Below are 22,997 nucleotides of genomic sequence, written 5' to 3'. Positions count from 1 at the left end.
GCGCATCATTCACCTCAAACACGCGCCACGTGAGAGATCAGCTGAGCCCAGTGAACACACACGCGGTGGTCTTTTCTTTCACCTGTGCCTCAACATACAGTGAGGACTATGCGCTGTGTCGTTCTCTCTGTCACCAGACAGACTCAGACTCACCTGCGCAGAGACAGACGTGTCACTTATGATCCAAACTGACTCGTCAGGTGAACGTGTCAAACAGCAGCTCTACAGCGCCCATTCATACAAATATATATTTTTACCCAAACTCAGGCACTTCTTTTCACACCGTGGAGTGCGTGTGCCGTGTTCACGCCACACTCGTCCTGCTCCAGGAGGTAAGTGTCCGGTCCGTGACCTCCTGTTTCTGCCCTCTCGGACAAATTTAGATATTTAGCTTCCCTCCTCAGAATACCTCTTTGGATACCATTTTGGATGTTGGTTAAAGCATAAATGTATCTTAACTTAAACTAGTGTATCTTATTTTATGCTGGTTATATTCCTAAAATAATCATCTGTAACTCATTTAAAAGTTAGCAGTGTCTTGCTCTGGGCCATCATTAAAAACAAGGCAGCTTTAAGTTAACTGTCACTTTAACATAATAAAAACACAACTCCATGAGTAAATCACATTTAACAAACCCAACAACACACTTGTCACAGTAGATTTTTGGTTCACCCGCAAGATTTGTATCGCATACAAATAGATTTGTGCACATTGTAACATATGTAAATAGACAATCCATTGTGCATTTTATGAACTTTGTGTATAAAAATTACATTTGTAAATGACGGGAGGGATAATTCCCAAGTAAAGGCAAATTAATGTTTACTTTTACAGAACCATGGACAAACCATTAAAACCATATCAAAATAAAATTTCATTTTAATTCCACTGTAGCTTTTAAAACAATAAATTAAAAACACACAAGTTTGTATAACAAAAAGATGCAAAGTGGTCAAGCACAAATTGAATAAGTTGAATAGTGAAAATGAAAAACAAATGACTATTACCTCTTCAATACAACCATAAATGGAGTGTGTTGTGTGTTTGAATTTCTGAAAGCAGGCACTAAGGTTTTGTAATCAAATCCAAAAAGTTAATTAAAATACTTTATCAAAAATATTCATATAAATACAACATATAATACTATATGTTGTTGGACATCAGATCAATGGGGAAATACATTCTATTCTTTACAAACCATTACACCCATTTATAATCCCATAGCAGACACTAGAAACCAGTGAACTGGTCTGGTGGCTATAAGTAAAGTTATTTTATAGTAAGCCATCATTATCAAAACTGGATGGCATTAATGAAAAGGAAAATGGTACAAACTTGACTCCACTTCCACTGTAGAATTTGTTCTGAAACTCCACCCTAACCAAAAGAAAAGAGGAACCAAATAATAAAATTACAGAATGATCTCAGTTACAGCAGGAAATTGTTGATAATACCATGTTTAATTTACCAGTGCAGTCGCAGAGCATGAAGAAAAGCAGACAGGCCCTCCATGACCAAGAGAATGGACACTGTGAGGACCGCAAACAGGCCAAACACCGGCACCAGGAACAAGACCCCCAGACTGGTGTCCATTTTGAGTCCCACTCTCATCACCATAGCCCACAACACCTCCGACAGCTCTGAGCAGATGCAGACAATACAAAGAATTAAACCCCAAATGGTCAGGAGAACTATACAATGGTGGCAAACATGACTAAAGCACCTGGCATAGGTTTCACTTTTGGCTGAATGAGGTGACGCATTGGATACAGATGAGCCCATGAGTTCATCTATCTTTTAAAACTAAATCCATCTTCTTTCATCTAAGTGCTTTATTCATTAATACTGCAAAAGTCTGAGGCTTATCGGTCTACAGTTTTTGTTTGTTTTTTTTCACATGAAAGCCTCAATGTTTATCTGATTGTTATCTCCCAAAACAGGGCCCACACTGCACTAGTGTGCAAATAGCCAGAAGTCTTAGGTCAGGCAAAAACAGAATTGCAATGTGGAATATTTTCACTTTCCATGGGTTCTAGGGCTGAAAGATTATTTCAAGACACAATTTAACCATAAAGACAATGATTTTAATCTGTTTTAATCTGTGAAATGGGTAAACAACACACATTTAACCTACAACTTGAGGTACAGAAATACCTTGCTTAATTAGGTGCTACTGAAGTTAATATTTAGTAATGACCAATCATCTTAACTAAATATATCAAACAGATAACTTACGAGCATGTGCCAGACTCAGAGCCCAGAGTCGTAGGTAGGATGCTGTATTTGAGATGCATCCTAAGCAGTACTCTATTGTGTGGATAGCTTGATGTAGGAACTCATCTGCAAAGTTAAACTATGAAAAAGCACAGATCTGTTAGATTTTTTTGTTCAAGTTTATCAGTTCTTCTCAGTTTAATGAAATGGTTTACAGTCCTGACCTCTTCTGATTGGTGTTCTCCGCTCATTGAGACCTCACTGTGACTGCTGCCCTCCTCCATGTCATGCGCCCTCAGAAGGTACAGCTCTTCATCGCTGTCATGTCGCACACGCTCGTATCCCTATGACAACGGAGAGTGGAAAATTCATTTAATATTGATTTCTAAAAATACATAATATAAAAAATACTAAAATTCCTTACTCTGTATGCTCCAATGCGGTGATGGCCTTTGCTGAGCCAGTAAAGGTACAGTGGTTTTCCCATTAATAAAACAGGCACAGATAGTACTGCAATTAGCAAGAGAAAGATCTGCAGTCCATTCTGGGGAGTAAAAACATAACAGTTTAAAAACACTGCCACAAATTTAAGTCTATTTTAGTGTAGATAAAATAGACTGATTGGGAAAAAAATCATTACCTCAAAATTGTTTCTTTATTGCTTTAATTACAAGCATTGTTTACAATGTTTCTGCATTATTAAAGTGCCTTATGGTTGAATACTGAAAGCGTTTATAATTACTTATTATTACCTGCCCTGCATAAAGGGGCTGTGTAGCATCTCCTTGCATCAGGAACATGTTGATAAAATGAATGAGGATACTTGGAGCGTGTCTGGAGTCCTTAGCGGAAAAAGCCAACCACTTGTACAAAATCATGAAGACGAGATATCCAAACAGACACAGCAGGAACAGCAGCTCAGGGAGTAACACCAGGTACAGGTTGTAGCTCTTTCTGAAATGTCTAATTAAGAAAAGACATATTTAAAAATACAATACATTAACAAGAAATAAAAGAAAAACATGAACTTACAAGTGATTAAAAGTGCTGAGGATGACACCAAAGCTCATGTGTATAATGCCAAGAATCACAGACATTTTCATTTTATAAGAGTTCAAAAAGGTGAGGCGATTGGTTGCCAGATTCCATATCTAAAAATAAAATAATTCAAACAAAGTGCTACATGATGGTATGTAATGATTAACTATGCATGTAAAATAATACAGTTAATTGTGAAATATGCTGAATGTTCAATGTTTATCACTCACAGGATCAATTCCAAAAGGATAGGGTCCAGTGAAAACCCCTGTAACATTCGGATCAAGAGTCAGTGCTCTGTTTCCAAGGATATCCTCTCGTCTAACAGGCACACATAATACAGTCAGCAAAACATTAACAAATGTGTGTAATTTTTAGCACTTACTTCCAAATCTTGGCTTCAATCATGGCTGAAACATTCCATTTGGAGCCAAAAATGTTGAGAGACTTAGAGAAACAGTCATTGTATATGAAGCCAGTGTAGACAGAAAACAGCCCCATCATAAGAATTATGTAACGCCCCTCAAAGAAAGTATTCCAAATCTGCAAGCCCACATAAATCACTTATCTATACGTCACGTGGGTAAATTTGTCTTAAACCACACTGGTGATTCTTACAAACCTCATTTCTTGTATTTTTCAGTTTGCGGTCGTTCTCGTAAAATACCATCCAAAAGGCAAACAAAGCCATGATAATTCCATGACCCAGGTCCCCGAACATCACAGCAAACAGGAATGGAAAAGTGATGATTGTGAAAGGAGCTAAAATAGAAAGTTGGGGACAGAAGAGAAGACAGTTATCATACAAATACATTATCTGAAGCATCCATTTTTGTGTGTGTTATAAACTTAAAAATATTATTTTTGGACATTGTTCATAATAAACACAACTATCCACTTACCAGGATTGACCTCTCTATAACTGCACACACCGTAGGCATCTACAATGTTTTGGAAACCAGAAGTAAATTTGTTGGTCCTTATTAAAGAGGGTGGAGTGTCACTGGTGGGAATTCGATTAACAAAAGAAGGCACAGTTGCTCCACTTTTTCTCTGAAATATGAAAATATGAATGGTATTCTTAGACTGTTCTCAGGTTCACATGGACAACCTCAGTTCAGTTCAATGTTTATGGAAACAAAGAAGAGTTCTTACTGATCCTTCTTCGAGGGCCCTTCGCAGGGCAGGCAGGTCGTTGACAGGGCACCAAACCTCAGCTATAAGACATTTGTTGGTAACGTCAAAACTACATTGATTCAGAACATAGTAAATGGCTTTCATCTTCTTGATCTGCAAAACCCATGTGTAGACCGACTCTGACGCCCTGATGAGGACCTGCTTTAGATACTCTTCTGTTCTGTGAAGAACCTGAGCCATAAAAAATAAAATATAGAGTTCATATTTTTGTTTTGTTGCTTCATTAAAAAATAATTTGGAGCCTTATAAATAAACGTACAATATGCAGGTCCTGGATGCGCGTCTTGAGTCCCTCCACTACATCATTCCTCTCCTCATTGTTACTGGGGTATGGATACAGGTGACAGTGGTAACTGTAGGCAAAGACCAATCAGACATTATGCTCAAAACAGCCTCAACTGAATAATGTAGATCTTAAAATATTTTAAATTACCAGTCACAGATCTTCTTCACTTTCTGGCCGATTTGTTCCCCCCAGTAGGAGATGAGAAACACCACGCTTTTAGTGGGCTCGCCCTTTTGAAAACAATATCTGTATCAATATCAATGCCAGAGCCAACACACAATCTGGTTAAGGACATTAGATAATTTGTTAAACTATGCTCTTTGGATTAAAATGTTGCTTGTTATAAATAGTTAACTCCATTGATTTGTCTGTATTCAGTGTGCATGTTGCCAAGAAGAAAGCAAATTTCTGTACGCAAAGAGTAATGTTATAATATAAATAAGACATGCAACTTTTGTAGATTTTAGACAAACATGTAAACTTACAGTGTCAGGATCATCCAGATACTCGTCCAGTTCGGCATAGCTCAGGATGGTGTATCCTTTGCACACTCTCCACAGCATCCGCTCAAAAGCTTCAATCTTTACCCGATGAATCAGACCAGATATAAAACTGCAAAACAGAATTTCAAAAGATGAACATAAATCCAAGTGAAAAACATTTTGTAGGTTTAGATTATGCCAGTAAAACACAATGGTATATTTATTAGGTCGTAAGACAGGTAGTTATGCACAGATCATTGGTGCTACCATGCTACTACAGTGAACATAGAAAATGAGACAAAGCCACTTAGCCACTTACCCAAAAGACCATGATGACCATGAAAATCATTGAAAAAGTTGTCTGTCGGTGGTGACAAAGCTGCTTAACTACAATAATTCATTTGAAGTTTTTCAATCGCAATTCACCACAGCATAGAAACTGCACTACTTAAAGTTACAAATGACTTGTTATTAGCTGCTGACAATGGACTGGTCTCAGTCCTGGTTCTGTTGGACCTCAGTTCAGCGTTTGACACCATCGACCACAATATTCTACTACAGAGGTCAGAATGTAACATAGGTGTTAAGAGGGGCACCCCTGAGCTGGTTTAAATCATACTTATCTGATAGGCACCAGACTGTTAATGTAAATCAGAGCTCCATGTTCTAAGGTAGCCTACAGTGTGCCACAGGGTTGTACTGTACTTGGCAACATATAAAGTGTGAATAGGATTGGATTGCTAGGTAAAATCAGAAAGTATGGCATTAACTTCCACTGTTATGTTGAGGACACACAGCTGTACTTATCCATGGAACCAGATCAGACTAATTGAGTAGACAGACTTTGTGCCTGTGTGAAGGAGACCCGGTGCCTGGCTGGGGTGACTCCCATCCTGCCGCGGGTGAGCCTCCTCCTGTCCCTTAGTTCAGTGGGCTCTGGCCCTATAGACTTGAATTCTATCTGCAAATGGATGTGCATTAGTCCTGGACACATCTGCAGCCTGCACGTCCATGGGAGTGGATCTTCTCGAAACTTGGTTAAATGCAGTTTTGGAGTAAGCGTGCAAGCTTATATTTATGTCACATTTTCTTAAAATGGAAATGAGACAAAAATATAAAGTCACAATTATTTTTAAACACGATGTGCTTACCCTAATTTGGCTCCAAGTCTCTGCATGCTACTGTAGTCCATCATTGTTTCTTTCTCTAGAAAAGGAAATTCTTCATACTGTACTTGTAAGGACTCTCGCTAAAGACACAAGTTTAAGGGAAGGTTTTAGGGAAGATACTTTATTTTTGATATATGCTTTCAAATGTAAACTTTACCTCAGAAGATTTCTGGACAAAGTTGCGAGTGATGCGCAGCATGTGCGTGTACTCTGTCAGTTCTAAGAGATTTTTCTGTAGCTTTTCTTTATTCCTGGTGACCTCTCCTAACTCCACCTCCAGTCTCTGCAGCTGCTCCTGTGGACAATGTGCTATGAATGTCAATACAGCTAGAAAGAGGGATATACTCAAACTAATGAACAGAAAAAAAAACAAACCATAATGCTACTTAAAGCAATCAACAAACCATTATGGCAATGACGTGTTTGGGTAAAGGAGCGGCTGGGTTAACATCGCCTTCTGGAAGTGAGATGTCAGCTTTCTTGATTTCCCTTAGAAGATAACCTGAGAAATAAAACTAGTTAGTTACAGACAATATTTACAAACGGCCCAGTAGTCAAAATAACACATGTATAGATAATTATTGCTGCAAAAAATATCAGTTTATTGCTGCTGTCCGACTGTACTGCAATATCACACAGTCTTGTCTGCATCTTATCAAAGAAAATTTAGACTTTACTATCTGCCAAGACAGTGTTCTCTTTAATTGAATCTACAACCAGCTGACAGCTCCCATGACTGTAGTCTTAGTCACTTTATGTCACAAGGTCCTCTATATATCTATTCTTCCTCCACAGTATCACACAGTAAACACATGCATTCATCTGTCAAGCTGTATACCACTACTACACTACTGCTGCAACAGCCCCACGACCTCTTTATTGTAAGTAAATAGTACTTTGCACTCACTCAGAATTCTCTCCATCTCTTCACATTTTTTAATCTCATTGACATGTTTCCTTTGAAAAGCATTCACAGACGGGTTGAGCTAACAAACACATAAAAGACAAATGAACATGGTTATTTGTAGGCCACATCAGAGAAACCATCTGTTACATTAGACCAGGATGTTGTGACTTCATAGTATTATGATTATATAGGAACAAGACAATAAAGTTTTGGCTTACATCTCTGAATTCCACGAGCCCCAGTTCTCCCAGTTCACTGATGCAGTCGTACGCGGATCCAGACTGGAGAAATAACTGGGCTAAACACATCTCCTCACTTCGCAGCAGGGAATTCATGTTGGCACTTTCAGCTGATAATTTCACACTGATAATTGTAGATTTTTCGCTACTGCCAACAGGTAGTTTAACTACAATGTAGTTTTACATACTGAGATGTTAATGATAAACCATATGCAACTAGTGCAGTTGACTTCAGACTGTCATCAGCACAGCCTCAGAGCTAAGTGCTACAGCTAATACGATACGATCGGAGGCACGTCTTCCTGTTCCGTTAAACTTACTTGTCTGACATTACTTCGGAAACATCTCAGTTTATACCAATTCCATGTCAAAAACAGAGTTTAAAAAGTTCTGGTTTATTCACAATACTCCACGTCACTTCTCATCACTCCGTTGAATACGTGCACGGTTCAACTTCCAATGAACAGCACTTCCGGGATTTTGACGTACCGTGCAACGTCATTCTTCAGCAACTCTTGATTTTTTGCCACCGATGTCACAGATGAATGTGTAAAAATCTCATTAAACATTATGTTTTTGTTGCACAATTTGTGAATGAAATGGAGAGTTTCAATAAGCATTTAAACATAAGCATTTATTTAAAAAATGTCTGATAGAAAATATATAAATAACAGAAAAGCATATACCCAAAATCATTATTTTGGGTATAAATGTTCTTAAATGGTGTTCCATATCTGCCAAATTTGCCGCCAAGGAGTTCCAAGTACAGAAGCAACAACAAAGAAGAAAACCAAAATAAGACCTTTGGCCAGAGCTTGGGAGTATGGCTCACCTGGAGAGGAAGAAAGCAAATAAATGCATTATAAATAATAAATGAGATTGGTCTGCAAGTTATTAAAAATAATGAATACCTGTGTAAAATCTGGTAATCGGGAAGGCAAGCTCAGGCCAACATACATCATTTCGGTTGCAGTCATACTCAGTGAAATTTATTTGATATCTGAGAATAAATGATGAGGTTGCGATCAATTAAGTGTACAGTTTTTAACCCTATGCTCAAACAAAAGCTTTAAGAATTACCTGGTTTTAGGTGGTCCAGAGTTTAAAGGAATATCAATAAATGTGACTGAAGAAGTGATGGGAAACAGCTGTGTTTCTGCTGGTTCCATACACATTGCAGAGTCCCCTCCTCCACATTCCACTTTCCAAGAAGACCGACTATAGCTGTAATAAAAAAATAAAAAAATAATCAGAGAAATTTAAAGGTCCAGACTGTAACTTTTCTGGTTGGTCAACCACCTTTTTGTCAGCATAAGTATGATGTACTTCTTAGCCTTTAACATACCACAGTATGGTGTTAACCTTTATTCTGATACATGCAAAAATACCTTCCTCTCTGTAGATCTGACCTGTAACTTAGCCAGGTGGCTGAGCTTGGCTAAGTTACACCTTCTTGTCACCATGGAGATAAATATGTTTAATGCCATACAGTAGAATCTTCTCATTCAAGCAATAATATCTCCAAAAAGGCAAGAAGGTGGCAGACCCTCCAGCATAAAGTTAAATAATGCACTTTTAAGTGATTAATATGTACAAATTATGGTTTCTGAATAAAATATATTGATTAAGAACTTGTGCACACCTTATTTGCACTGCTTTGACGTCTTTTTGAGGAATCCCATGCACAAAGCCTGTGACAAGAGTCCACACATAGATATGTAAATTGGATGGTATATCAGTGCATGAACTGTTTGAATCTTCTACTCCACTGGAATTCAGGGTCACATCTGAAAAGATCAAGAAAAAAATTGATTGGCGCAGTGATTTAAGTAAGTAAAAATGGGTGAAAATTATAGCATTCTGTTATGTACATACAGCTGATATTTAGCCAGTCAGCTCGAGTTAGAGCATCAGGACGTCCATTTTTAGCAAACAATGTGGCTTCATTCAGAGCTTCTTGGAGAGAACGTACAGTATCTCTAAAAGACAATAAATATAAAGATCTATTGTAACAACAATTATATATGTAACAACTAAGTTGTTGTTGTAATTCATCAACTTAGTTAGGAATATACCTCAAGAGACTACACTGAGTAAGATTTTGCTGACTGACAGGAAGCAGACATCCAGATGTTGAATTCTCACCAAATAACACAGGCCTCATATCAGCAGTTGAACAAAGCCCACTATTGACTAAAACAAACATCTGATTATGTAAATGCAGGGTATGTTTTCGAATCTCACGCTAATATTAGATACCTGGTTTCCACAGATGAAATGGTGTCCTATCAATTAACACAGTATCATTTCCCATTGATGTGTTTAGAATTCCTCCAATTACAGGCCTCCCCACCTGATACCCTGTAGGTAAGAAAAAATTACATGTAATGCAAAATGTATGTCAAACTTAGGTGTGTTTTTACCTGGGTTTCCCGAATTGGGTTCAGTCATAATGTCTCCACTTAGAAACTTTGCAGAGTATCTTGTAGTTAATGACACTTTTAAGAAAACAAAAGATGCATTAACACTTTGGACTGAACCATGTGTATCATTACAAATGAAAAAAGGTCTCACCACTCCCATTCAGAGTCACAGTGCTGACAGTGTGGGTTAGTGTGATCCCAGTTACGCCATTTTCTTTCCAGTAAAAGTTGTAATCCAAAGCCAAGGTGACATTTTCACATACCAGGACTTTTGTTCAGAAAATAACATTGGCATTGAACAACATTGAACACTCTTTGTTTTGTAATAAAAAACAAACACATAATAAATATAATGTATTTTTGTACCTGAAGAGCCAAATGTTTCAGTGCTTGTAACAAAGTAATTTAATTCAGTTGCCAGTTGGACAGTTACATCCACAACAGCATTTCCTACAAAGCATTATTATCTTATTAAATGCTCAAAACCAGCAATGATAAGCTATGTTCAAGCAAGGTGAGGAAGAAAAACATACCACCAATACCATTCTTCACAACAGCTCTTAAATCCTCAGGTGTTGTGTGTAATGGAGACTCAGTTGGACAGGCCTGCAGTAACGTTACACATCTGACATCAAAGTTTTTCAAAAAGGCCACAGGAGCATTGATCACACAATGCCCATTAAGTGTCTGTTCAAACATAGAAATAACAGTAATAGTAACAGCATTCTTATATGCATTTCCATTTCCAGATATTTCAAAATAACTTACCCGTGGAATTGTAAAGTACTGATCGTTTATTGTCAAAATGGGACTTCCTTCAATATATGCATTTGACTGCTTTGGTGCTGATGAAATAGAATCTCCAAATGACACACCAGGTTTTGAGGCTCTAAAGAAAGTTTTATAAAAGTATTTCCTTATTATCTACAAAGTAGTATACATTATATTTTTCGTATTATTTGTGCATTTACTGTCACTTTTACATTGTGTTGCCTTCGTAGAAAAGTCCAAGGTAAGGGTTATTCTCAGATGGGGAGGTGACACACAAAAACGGAAACCAATCTGGGGAGTTCTGAGTGGACTGCACCGAGCACTGATACTCTGGATCAGGGAACTGCCCACCAAAAGGTCCCGGAAGACAGCTGTACTTAAAAAGCCTCAAGTCCTCTACAGAACAGTCCTGCATAGAGACCAATAATATAAAAATAACAATAAGAGCCCATATATTATTTTTACTTTATAAATTGTGTAAATGTAATTACCTTATCACAGCAGCACCATAGGTCACAAGTATTGAAAGTAAGGTCACAAGGGCATTCCCCCAAAGGCCTGTACACTTGATTTTGAATTATTGTTTTGTTATCTAAAAAAAAAAAAAAAACAACGAAAAATGCATCCACGTGTTGGAAAAACATATCACAATAATTACTTCAAAATCTCTTATGAGTTTACAGCTTACCAAATACCATGTTGCCAGAAACCAGCAGAGCATAAACCTTGACCTGAATAACCAGTGAAGCTTGTGATGTATTGCCTTCACAAGCAGAGACTTGAAGAGTCTCCAGGACACACAGTGGATTAACACAGCAATCAGTGTCGGTCTCATTATTGCCACATAAACGAAGACTTCGGTTGAGTCTTAATTTAACTTGAACTGTAGTCTGCAAAGTCAAATATTGATTAAAACAGTTAAGTTAACTATGTAAATAACCATCTTATAAAATTATACAATATAGTTAAAGTAGTACCTTTGCAATGGGTTCACTTGTCAGAATCCACTGTGACATGCCAGGCACACATGAAGGGGGATCAAAGCTGCCTGTAAAAAACATGGGAATAGTAATAACATCTAAGTATAAATTCATATTTCCATGCCATTTCATCAGGATCTTACCTGTCACATTTGAGGGTGATATTGTCTGCAGGTTCAGGGTGATATTTGAGGAGTTTCCATACAACAGTGCAGTGACTGAAGATCCATGTGTGGTTATAAAAGAGGGCTGAAAAACTATTGAGCACCAAATTATTTCTATTTATCATCTTTCAGAGTCAGATATCATACTGCATACACACTCTATGCTGCCAGTAAGCGTTAGCTTTAGTTAAGCTAGCTCTTTTGGCATGAGTTATTAAAGTAATATATACACTTATAGGGCAAACACTTACCGACGTTTTCAGCATTAGACGCAAAACAGTACAGCAAAAGATACAAGACCTGAGTAAATGTAAAGAAAAGTGCATTAGCCATTTGGTTCCATTCATGTGAGCCTCGACATATTTGTAAACTTGGAGCATCGTCTTGGCAACAGACCGGAAGTGTAGAAAAATAATATTAAGAGCGCCCTCTTCTGGTTGAGTTACTGTAGTCTGTTTAACTTTAATTGGCTTAGCGGACATTCAGTTAAGTGTATTTAGTCTACTGTCCGTGTCTGTTGCATCATAGCGTTAAAATAGTTTGCATCTTATTGTACTGAAAATGCCCAGGAAGCACGAGTTACCGTTCAAACCTACCTTTGGCCGTTAGGTGGCAGTATTTGCAAAATAAATTATCCTGAAAACTAGAAGTAGCCTTGGTCAGTCACGTGACATCAATACTGCAGCCATGAGGTCCAAGGAATAGACCTATCAAGTTTGTGTGTTTAAACAGTGTAAATAAGCCAAAAATGTCGTTTGGTGAGCTTATTACAAGTCTGCAGAAGTGTGCTATTACTGATGAACAAGTACAAGAAAATGTCAAGGAAGATCTGAATCTGTTTTATGAGCGACTTTTGGATTCTTCCAGGTTTGTTCTTCACACACACACACATGCCTAATAGAAATGTCTGACACATGCTTTTAAGCGTCTGTTACATTGAATCAACAGGAGTACTGTGAAGAGGTCTAAGGAGAGATGCTTGGAGGAGGCTGTCCAGCTGCTGAAGCGCGTTTCCAAGACGCATTTGCTTTTTAGTTTAGAGGAGAGTCATTTGCTGCTCCTGATCCAAGTCCTTATTTCTCTCCAGTTAGAGACAGTTGGCATATCTACAGCATGTGGGAAAATAGACCAGGTCAGTTTTGAGGTTGGGCCTAATTGAATTGATAGGCTAGTTTTCGTTTAATAATAAAAAGTATATTTTATAACTGTATTATTTTGTTTTGAAGATGTTGCATGAGCTGTCTGATGTAAATGAACAGCTAGTTTTTACAGAAATCAAAAACTGCTTGCAGGCAATTGCCCATAAAGAGCAGGTAGGCTACACTTGTTGTCTACTTGTTCTCTATAGTAAAACTCCTGCTGGTATTTAAAGTTGTCTTTCTTCTCAGTTACTATCATTGGATGACCTGCAAAGAGGTTAGTAGTAATATAGAAACACAAACTGCTATTTAATTGACAGATGTGTTAAAATTTTTTGCTTGACATTTCTTAAGCATGTATGTTCCTGGAAGACAGTGCTGTCGGTCGGGAGGTTTGGAAAGAGCTGTGTCTGCCTCTAATGCAAAAAGTAGCACAACTTTTTACAGTTGTGCTTAAAGAAGAACCTTTAAGAGATGGACTGCTCTGTTACTCTGCTGTGAAGGTATTAGATAAACATATACTTTTCCTTAATTGTTACAAAAAAGTTGTATTGTCTTTTTCCTTCAGCTTTGTTTGCAGACATTCCAGCTATTGCCAAATCAAGTGTCATCCGTGGTGTGGACAGAGATGGAAGGCAGCCAAGTTCTACAACACATCCTACAAGCTCTTCTTGACATCATATATGGACAGGTACTTTACGTAGCACACCAATGTCCGTCTGTATTTTTGTGAGAAAGAAATCTGTGAATAGAACTTGGTTACTAAGTTTGTACAAAAATAATGCTTATTTTTTTATGTGTAGTGCTGCAATAGAGACACTTGTTTACTGGCAGGTACTGCAGTGGCTATGATGCTCAACTCCTCACAAAACCAAGCAGCGGGACATGCTGCCTGGAATCTACTTCAGATCTCGAATCAAGGTATTGCTCAGATTATTAGAGATTAGAGATAAAATCCTTTATTTTATGTTTTCTTTCATTATGATGGAATAATGTCTTTGGTACTTCAGAGTCTGGGGTTGTAACAGTCGGTGGTCTCCAGGTGAACTGCAGATTCATCAGTAAGAAAGAGCTGGCTGTTCTGGCTGTTAGCAGAGGAGTCCTGACTTGCTGTCGGCCCCATGTCCTGCTCAGCTCCAACAATGATAATACAGAAGTACTGATGCATTTGATGCGTCTACTATATTTTTGTTATTATGTATACATATGTACTCAATTATTCTGCCCCTTCTTTGTGTCTTTTCAGGTGTGTTTACTGCTGAACGGTTTATTTCCTGTTATAATCAGTTTGTGTGAGGAGAAACTGAACTGTCATTACTTTGCCTTTGAAGGTCAGTAATACCTCTTTTAATTTATCTCTTCTATCAAAGGATACATTTAGATTTTTTTTTTCAGTGTTAACTCTTTGGCTGAAGAAGGTGAAGGAAAATTTGGCTGAAATTATGAAGACAACAGGGGCACGCCTTCTTTCTGACAGTAGCGGCCTCCAACAACAACTCATTCATATAGTTTTGAGCAATGCTGACAGCCCTGTGAGTTAAAACCTTAAGTACAAAATTCCTCTGCCTGCATTGTACTGTTTCAACCAAGGCTAAATTTGATGTAAAACTACAAGTGTACATTTTGAACTTGTGCATTAACAGGTAGATGGAGTGTCCGAAATGGCCCGTAGTGCCTTTGCTCTGCTACTGGACCTCTATCAGATGGATTATGAGCTGTGTAATGATGCTGAAAGGACTCTTTATTCTTCATTACTTTATCAGATAACCAAATTCCCTTGGGAAAATAAAGCCAAATACTACCAGTTATGTGCACTGCTCCCATATTTAGGTTCTGAAAAGGTGAGGAAAAAACATGATATACTGTTGTTCAATGTAGTTGCATCTCTGACTTGTCTCTATTTCAAAAGGTATTGAGTCATTACAGTGAGTTACCAAATCATATGCTGAAGTGTTTAAGCACAAATCACCTCTCTCCATGTGGATCAGAGCTTTATAAATGTCTGATTCAGCAGCAACGACAGGAGCTCTCCAGCCAAAATGAACTGTATCTTGTGGATCAATGGGCAAAGTGCTGGAAGTCTGTCCTTATTGAGGCACTTACATCTGAAGTGGCATTTTTACAAAACAACTGCTCAATTCATCTATTGCCGAGTACATTTCGTGTGTTTCCTTCTGCTGTGGAGCCACTGTTACGATCTCTGGACACAAGCTCCCCTGGTCATCTGTATGCCTGGGCCTGTGTTTTGAGTTCATATCGGGCAACCACTGGACAATCTCCTTGGACTTTGCAGGGAGGCACCACCCTCAAGATCCTCCATCTGGCCTTAGAGTCTGCAGATGACAAAGTGCGTCTTGCTGCTTTCAGTCTCCTCTGCTGCAGCCCAAAAACAAAAGACTTTCCAACACAGGAGGAGCTGGAATTGATCAAGGGCTTTATTCCTCAAAATCTCAATTGTGAGTCTTCATCTTTCCGCCAACATTTTCAAAATGGAGTGAGGCGATTCTTGGTCCGTATCAGAGACTGCTGCTTGTCCTTTGTCAAAATTCAAAATGGCAAAAAGAAACAAGATGGTTCCAATAAAAAAGGCGTCAAAGACTTACTGGATCAGGGAACAGGTGAGGATTTTTTTATTTGAAAAATGATGAACAATTGCCAAAATGATTTGTTTTCTAGAATTTGTTGATTGGTTGGGAGAGCTTCCATACTGCTATCTGGCAGCAGGTCATAGCTACCAAAGGAAAAAGACATCTCTACTGGTGCTTACTGCAGTGCTAGAAACATGTACTGCCACATGGAGCCCAGACAAAAAGAAAGGACAACCACCAAGTATGTTTATCAGTCTACCTGTAATATGGCATCATTGTACTAAACATGCAATGATCAAAACACTTAATGCTTTTTGTCAGTGAATATGGATTGTCTTATTAAGTACATAAAACAAAAGGGACAGTGGAATTTCTTCAGCCGTGCAAAACTACTTGTCCTCATCAGCTGTTTGGAGGATGCAACAAATGAGGTTTTGCAGCTTGACAATGTTTCTTTTCTTTTTTTTCTTTTTCTCTCTCTATCTCTCTCTATCTCTATCTATATCTATATCTATATATATCTATCTATCTATATCTATCTATCTATATCTATCTATATCTATCTATCTATCTATCTATATCTATATATATATATATATATATATATATATATATATATATATATATATATATATATATATTACTTATTTATATATTTTTGTTTACAGATCCGAGAGCTCGCTTCATATTTGTTGATGAGATTTTTTCCATGCAATTTTCCAAAAGACATTTCCACTGCTCTATTCACACGAACAAAACAGCTCCTCTGCAGTCCTCGAGTGCAGGAGGCACAAATGGGAGCGCTGATGATTAAGGTGCTCCATCCATCTGAACTGTGAGTTATGCCTTTTTCTCTATTTAATTTTCCTTTAACAGTGCGTGGACTGTAATAATGATGTACTGTAGCTCCAGCTCACAATGTCCCTCATCTCAATGCTTTCAGATGTGGGTCAAACTTTCAGGAATTTGATTTAGTGAGATTTCTATTTAATGAGTTAGAGGAACATTATTGTACAGCGAAGAGTGACATGATGCTTGCTGCCAGAACTAAGCCTATTCATGGTAGGATAAGACATAGTTACACCTACAATAAATCACAACTAAACTCATGTAAGCATAAATGTATAGTATTACATTTATTTATGTGTTAGGAGTCCTGAGTGCTCTTCAGAGGTGCTTGTTTGATTCATCTAGCAACATGCAGGATAAACTTGACAGCAGACTGATCCTTTTTGCACTAGAGCTGTTGGAAAACATTTCTCTGCTTCTTCTTGGTGTGTTGTATGGCGACCAGGAGGGCACTGGTCAAGGTAAGATAAATCTACTCCATACATACATATTTAATTGTTTTTGTTTTAGTATAGTTGAAAATGTTTGTTTATGTTGTTTTTTCAGATGTACCTCCTTCTTTTTGTGACATGGGGAATGCAATCACAAGTTTAATTGATCAGGCCTCAGGAGGGGGGCACAGTGAGACAGATGAGTGTGTTCTGTTATCAGAGGAGCACAGCCTTGTTCTCACCTGCTGCTGGGTCTCTCTCAAGGTACAGTGCTAATTAGGTGTAAGTTTAAGTAAGTACTTTTGCTGATTTCTTTTGTGTTGATAGGAAATTGGAATATTTTTGGGTTCTTTGGTAGACCATGTCTTTACTCAGTGTCAGGGCTCCAACCACCTTCTCACCAAAACAGATCTAAAAAGAGCTTCAAGGGTCTTTTGGAATATTCTGCTTAAATGCCGCCAGTGGGTGAGTTAACAAAATTATATGTTCTTACTTTCAAAATATGATTTCATAATCAATTTCTTTACACCAGGGGGCAGTAGAGGGTTGCTGCATCGGCTTCACTAAGTTTTGTGCTTGTCTGCTGAGAAGTAATGATCCAGAACTAAATGAAATCCCTACAGACATGTTAAAACAAGTGGGTAACTTGACTGTGTGACAGTGTTTATTTTGAATGCATTGTCTTCATGGGACATCTGTTGTTCATGAACAGGTACTGCAGGTCATAGCGTCCCCCAGGTCCACTTCAGTGACCCGACGTGCAGCAGGTCTGCCCATGCTCATTTTGTGTGTGCTTTCAGCAGAGGTTTCCAGCAAAGGCCGGCCTCTTTTAGCCTACAGTTTAGAATTTTTACTAGAAACGGCCAAAGCTTCTCTTCCAGAGCAATGGGACCAGACCCTAGACCTCCCACAGGTAAAGCTCTCATTTATTTAGGTTCATTGGATTACTTTTGTTACTAAGTCCTTGCTGACTCTTACAGGTGTGTGCAGTTCACACTTTGCAAGCCCTGGTTCGTGGCACAGCTCTGGGGTCTGCAGTCCTCCAGTTTTCTCCAACTGTTGCCATCCTTTCACTGACCCTGCTCAGTTCTTCCTGTTGGGCTATGAGGAATGCTGCTCTCCAACTCTACAGTAAGGGACATGGAAATTGCATTGTTTCAAAATTTTGCTAATGATGATATTACAAGTAATAATTCAACTTTCAGGTTCCCTTTGCTGTCGAATGCTTGGCCACTGTCCCAGCAATGGGGATGACAAGAGTGCTCAAAATGGGATGTCCTCCACTGCCTTCTTTTGTCACTACAGTGCACTGCAGCCTTTTCTCTTGGCAGAGCTAAGAGAAGCGGCACATGCTTTGCAGAGTCAGTCAAATGAAGCTCGGCTTCACCTCAAGCCTTCACTGTTTCCTATTCTCACCCTGTTAGCGCAGCTCCATCCTAGTCTCCAAGACTCAGCACAGTAAGTGTATACAGAGAGGAATGGAGAACTAAGGTTTCAATATGTTTGATGCAAGCAATCCATCTTGAATATTTTGAATAATTATTGCATTCCTTAACAGATCTTTGTCAGGCTTTGTACCTCCTTTACTTCAACTTTCTGCCAGTCCTATTTACAATGTGAGAGCAATGGCATCAAGAGCTTTGGTAGCAATAACACCCCCCTCTGAAAATATTAAGATCCTTCTCACACTGGCAGGACAACTCCCAGGTTCACAACAGAGATATTCTCACAACTGGCTGCACGGACACCTGTTGCAGATCAAAGCCCTCTTTCTCAAGGCTGTTGGTGCTCAAAGGTGAACTACTTGTGTTATTTATTCAGCCACATTGTATAAGTGGTTTTAAAATCAAATCTTTCCTGTTTGCAGCGTTGTACCTAACCTGCATGAGGCAGTAAACAAAGTGGAGGCATCAATCTGGTTGGCAACTGAAGCTCAGCGCTGCCCCCTAGTGAAAATGGCGTATGTTGAAGTAGTCGAAACCATAACACAATTCTGTTCAGAACATTTCCTTTCACAACTTCATGAAATACTGACTGATGATCTACAAAAGCCTCAACACGAGATCCAGGTACATGACATGCAAATAAAAGTAAAGCAAAATAAACTTGTCTCTAATTATATTTTTTGCCTACATTAACAGATTGGTCGCTCATCTTTCCATCAAACATTGATTCGTTTTCTATGCACCAACCCCCTGTGGGCATCTCACATTTGGAAACAGTTTGATGTTTTGATTCCTGATGTTAGACTGGCTCTGATAAAATGGGCAGTTGATGGGTGCAGTTTACATCCAAATAAGGAGCTGATCCATGAGGTGTTACAGGTAAGCCACAATTTCAAGACTGAAGCAAACAACAACTTTAAAACCAGTTTAGCAACTTCTACATTCACACCTTTCCCAGAGTCCACAACAAAGGAGTGGTTTCAGAAGCCTACTGTCACATTGATTCATATTACTGAACCATATTTCAATGTAAGGCTAGCAGCAGATGTTAATTTTTATCAGCATCGGCCTAGCAGGCATCAACACCCTGAGATTTCTTTGGAATTATGGTCATGATGCTTTTTTATTGTTTTTGTTTGAATACAAATGACAACAGTGAGGGGTAACACTAACACATTTTGCAGTTTTGTCCTTCCCATTTATTTCTCCAACATTTTCTCACATGCAGCACCTTCACTCATTCTCTCTTTCCACAGAGTAGGCATTTTGGGCTCCTAAGACCATAATATTATTTGGATATTTCTTTTAAATCTATCGTAAATGTGCAATTGCCTTAGTTGATGGCCAAGTACACTGGAATATGAATGAACTATAATGTACAGAAATATCACTTAATACCTTTTTTAAAATTCCTTGCAAATATATTTTTGTTAGAATATAGTGTTTTGTGGTTGTTGAATTTGCTTGTAAAGATTTATTCTATAATTCTGCGTTTACTACAGGAAAACCTACAGGATGCATTACTGAGCAAATGTGTGGAATATCGCCACTCGTACCTTAAAGCGCTTGTAACACTAGCGACTTCAGGGGAGATTCTTCAGCCTCAGTTGCCTCTAAAAACCACACTGAAGGAGCCTGTTTTGGTTGAATGTGTAGAGCTGTTACTTGAGGATGTGGAGGCCCAAAGAGGTGGTCCGGAGTTCCTGTCTGAGGCCCTGGGGGCAGTTAGTTTACTTTTACGTCACTGGTGAGATGAACCCATTTTAGCACATTTAATGAAAATACACATGAATTATTATGTTATTATGCATGGATACCACAATATTTTTATTTTGTGTAAAAGTTCCAGCTTCTTTACTATTGAGCGTTGGTGTAAAGTTTTGGAGGACCACTGTTTACCACATGTGTCTGAAGGACTCAGAATGGCCTGTGCGGAGGCTTTGACTTTGGCTGGAGTCTCTCTTCTGAATCAGAGGCCAAACCAAGAAAAAAATGCCGTAATGATCAGGTACTGCAACACCACATGATAAGCACTCTGTAGTAACTGTACGCATGTAAGACTTAAGCATATGTTGAGGGTGAGTAAACTTGCTAATCATTATTTGAACCACCATTGGGACCTGAACAATGTTAATAATGTCAGCGTTAAAGAAATGTTTTTAGCAGATGTTTATGAATTTATTCACAACACTCAGTTATTGATAAATACATACATTTCTAAACCTTGTTAGAGCTTATTGGTAGTTATTGTGTTGTGTGTTGTTATTTAAGTTGAAATTCAGTGAGAAGCATAATTTTATTTGCCTTTTGGCAGGTTGGTCAGTATAAGCCTTCACTTACTTCAAGACCAGAGTGTGCATATTCGAGTGAAAGCAGCGTATTTCGCCTCCATGCTAAAGCACACCTATGGAACCTCTCAGGGGAGAATCTCTGTCATGCAGATGAATAAGGCCCTCCCGTTCCTCCTCCATCAGCTCACAGAGCAGTGTTGGGACTCTGGTGCTTTTGACGTGCTCCTATCTCACCTGCCCCAGACTGACCTTAGATCTGTTCAGAGAAATGCCTTGCAAAATGGGTGTGTGCCCGACCTAAATCAATAACCATTATTCAAACAGAGAACATATTTGCTCAACTGTTTGTCCTCTGTTCCAGGTGTGTCACTTTGTATGAGCAAGACGAGGCCAATGTGTTTTCAGAGCCATCAGTGATGTGCGCTCAGGTGCTGCCCTATTTACTCCGTATTGCTGATAAATACAGCCAGTCCCCCTCTTTGGAAAAACATTTAAACACTTGGGTAAAGGAGACTGGCCCACAAGTGCTAGAAGATCTCCAAGTTTGCAAAGAACTCTCGACAGGTACATAGCTATGTATAGCTCCAAAACATTTTGGCATGACATTCCAAAAGTCAGAAGCTAAGCTATTTATGTATAAACTATGTTATTTAGATTATGGATGACATGATAGTTGATATGGCACATTAAACGTCTTAACAAGTGTAGGTTAAATATTGAATTGCATTTCAAATTTTGATGCTGTATCTTTCTCTTTAGGTGATATGCAGACATGGCTTACCCTCCTCATAGACGCCCACTTTCACAGCACACTCTGTGGTATGTTCACCCAGGCTGTCCTCCTCATGCGACTTAGGAAATTATCTAAAGATCTCCCCGTCCTCTGTGAGCCCTCCACTCTACAGCAGGCTGTACACGCTTCCTACTGTGAGTTAAGGGAAAATGGTGTCCACTTTCCCCACTCACTCTCAGCTGCTGTTGTGGGAGAGCCTTCAAAGTGATGCAACGCCCAGCATGAAAGCCATGATACATTGGAGTCACCAGATAAAATTGCATGCGGATATTTTAGGATGCACAGGGTAACTACATGCAAAGGACAAGACATGAAAGAGCTACATCCGCTGATTCTGCAGTACTTGGACACTTCACTGGTTACGTAAGAAGTCAGTAGCTGGAGCTGCTTTGAACTAAGCTTTTGAAGAAAAGGCAAACACAACTGTTATGTGGCTATCTTTTACTTTTAAAACATAAAGTTTTTTTGTTTTTTTTTAATAAGGTTGCAATCAGGCGAATCTAATGTTATGTGGTGACGTAATCCAACAGCTTCTTGGAAAATTGGCAGCTGAGTGCCCAGTGGGGAAATATCGTGTGGCTTTAATGCTCCATTAGAGGCCTTCTCCCTGGATAAGTGTCCATTTTCCACAGCCACACAGGGCCAAAGATGATTGTCTGAATGAGATAAAGAACTGGTCTGATTTTTATTTTCTTGTATTTGAATCACAAACCCCTGATTAGTCTGATAGCATTATGCCTTACAACCTTCTCATAACTGAGAAAAGTTATGAAGAGAGTGGAAACTTTCTTACAGTCTCAAATCCTTGACCATCATTGACATTAATCGAATATGACCACAATAGATGTTATTTGAGGTACATTTTTTCCGAGTATCTGATAATGCTCACTCCGGTTTGGTTACACCAAGGCCATGTCTGTGTACACCTTGATTGCACGTGAGTCATTGTAACAGATGAATGGATGTGTGTTCCAGTTTTTATGACAATGAGAACAGACATATCCAGTTTAAAATCTCACTAAATGTAAATGGAGATTTGCAGGGGCTCAAAAACAAAAGCCACTATGCAACCCTGCAGCCTGAAGTTTGACCCCTGACCCCAGTGGCATATTTTGCATTCCCAGAATAAAGTGAAAGTTAAAGATTATTAAAGCCATGAAATGTGTACAGTGTAATTTGTGTAAATTTTGTTAAGTCTGATGATGCATCAATGAAGCTTAATGCAGGAACAGTCTTACAGGGAACTAAGACTATTTTCCTCAGTGTCATTTTACTGCATTTTATAAGATCCTTTTGCATATATAATTGTTGTTTGCATTGCATATTTATGACAATTTTCTTTTCAGTTTTTAATAAACCTTTCTGAAAAATTAGGTCATCAAGTAAATGTGTCCATATTCCTCCATGGACAGGATCAACATATACACAGGATACACAGAGGGCCAGATGTAAGAGAGCTGTAGTATTGGTGAGCTAATAAAAAACACTTTTTTTCCCACGCCACATCTCCCTGCCAATGTTTTGCAAAATACATGAACAGAAGGGCCTAGATATGTATTTGCCTTTACCTTATTTACCAAATAAGCTGTA

The 22,997-nt window shown here is 38.6% G+C and overlaps 3 protein-coding genes across 3 annotated transcripts; 1 reads left to right on the top strand and 2 right to left on the bottom strand.

Annotated features, from left to right (window-relative positions):
- Nucleotides 1-584: 584 nt before the first annotated feature.
- On the bottom strand, nucleotides 585-8,013 carry atp6v0a2b (ATPase H+ transporting V0 subunit a2b). The gene is made up of 20 exons (XM_033972302.2): nucleotides 7,513-8,013; nucleotides 7,295-7,373; nucleotides 6,792-6,889; nucleotides 6,545-6,682; nucleotides 6,370-6,467; nucleotides 5,222-5,348; nucleotides 4,884-4,966; nucleotides 4,710-4,803; nucleotides 4,409-4,621; nucleotides 4,156-4,306; nucleotides 3,876-4,015; nucleotides 3,639-3,796; nucleotides 3,484-3,574; nucleotides 3,248-3,366; nucleotides 2,968-3,178; nucleotides 2,640-2,759; nucleotides 2,440-2,559; nucleotides 2,237-2,354; nucleotides 1,470-1,641; nucleotides 585-1,378 (listed from the first exon to the last, which is right to left on the bottom strand). Exons 1-20 carry the CDS (start codon nucleotides 7,627-7,629, stop codon nucleotides 1,276-1,278), a joined length of 2,550 nt encoding a protein of 849 aa, XP_033828193.1. The 5' UTR covers nucleotides 7,630-8,013; the 3' UTR covers nucleotides 585-1,275.
- Nucleotides 8,014-8,148: 135 nt separating this feature from the next.
- On the bottom strand, nucleotides 8,149-12,257 carry tctn2 (tectonic family member 2). The gene is made up of 18 exons (XM_033973298.2): nucleotides 12,123-12,257; nucleotides 11,851-11,964; nucleotides 11,705-11,775; nucleotides 11,416-11,617; nucleotides 11,219-11,319; nucleotides 10,940-11,136; nucleotides 10,725-10,845; nucleotides 10,490-10,643; nucleotides 10,323-10,406; nucleotides 10,108-10,224; nucleotides 9,957-10,031; nucleotides 9,793-9,894; nucleotides 9,609-9,726; nucleotides 9,409-9,512; nucleotides 9,176-9,320; nucleotides 8,614-8,757; nucleotides 8,445-8,533; nucleotides 8,149-8,365 (listed from the first exon to the last, which is right to left on the bottom strand). The coding sequence occupies exons 1-18, from the start codon at nucleotides 12,202-12,204 to the stop codon at nucleotides 8,250-8,252; spliced, it is 2,136 nt and encodes a 711-aa protein (XP_033829189.1). The 5' UTR covers nucleotides 12,205-12,257; the 3' UTR covers nucleotides 8,149-8,249.
- Nucleotides 12,258-12,528: 271 nt separating this feature from the next.
- On the top strand, nucleotides 12,529-22,580 carry si:ch211-225b11.4 (thyroid adenoma-associated protein homolog). Its single transcript, XM_055223966.1, has 31 exons — nucleotides 12,529-12,738; nucleotides 12,820-13,003; nucleotides 13,098-13,184; nucleotides 13,260-13,287; nucleotides 13,365-13,513; nucleotides 13,579-13,701; nucleotides 13,814-13,931; nucleotides 14,021-14,166; nucleotides 14,257-14,341; nucleotides 14,406-14,542; nucleotides 14,654-14,851; nucleotides 14,920-15,628; nucleotides 15,687-15,839; nucleotides 15,920-16,029; nucleotides 16,267-16,433; nucleotides 16,542-16,660; nucleotides 16,750-16,908; nucleotides 16,994-17,142; nucleotides 17,206-17,343; nucleotides 17,411-17,515; nucleotides 17,591-17,791; nucleotides 17,859-18,009; nucleotides 18,084-18,336; nucleotides 18,437-18,673; nucleotides 18,746-18,947; nucleotides 19,020-19,202; nucleotides 19,826-20,070; nucleotides 20,167-20,331; nucleotides 20,638-20,898; nucleotides 20,976-21,178; nucleotides 21,374-22,580. The coding sequence occupies exons 1-31, from the start codon at nucleotides 12,620-12,622 to the stop codon at nucleotides 21,613-21,615; spliced, it is 5,526 nt and encodes a 1,841-aa protein (XP_055079941.1). The 5' UTR covers nucleotides 12,529-12,619; the 3' UTR covers nucleotides 21,616-22,580.
- The last annotated feature ends 417 nt before the right edge of the window (nucleotides 22,581-22,997 follow it).

Source organism: Periophthalmus magnuspinnatus, chromosome 9 (genome assembly GCF_009829125.3).
Source record: "Periophthalmus magnuspinnatus isolate fPerMag1 chromosome 9, fPerMag1.2.pri, whole genome shotgun sequence".
NCBI lineage: Eukaryota > Metazoa > Chordata > Actinopteri > Gobiiformes > Gobiidae > Periophthalmus > Periophthalmus magnuspinnatus.
The sequence above is the reverse complement of the archived record's forward strand: the minus strand, read 5'-3'. Positions and strand labels throughout refer to the sequence as shown.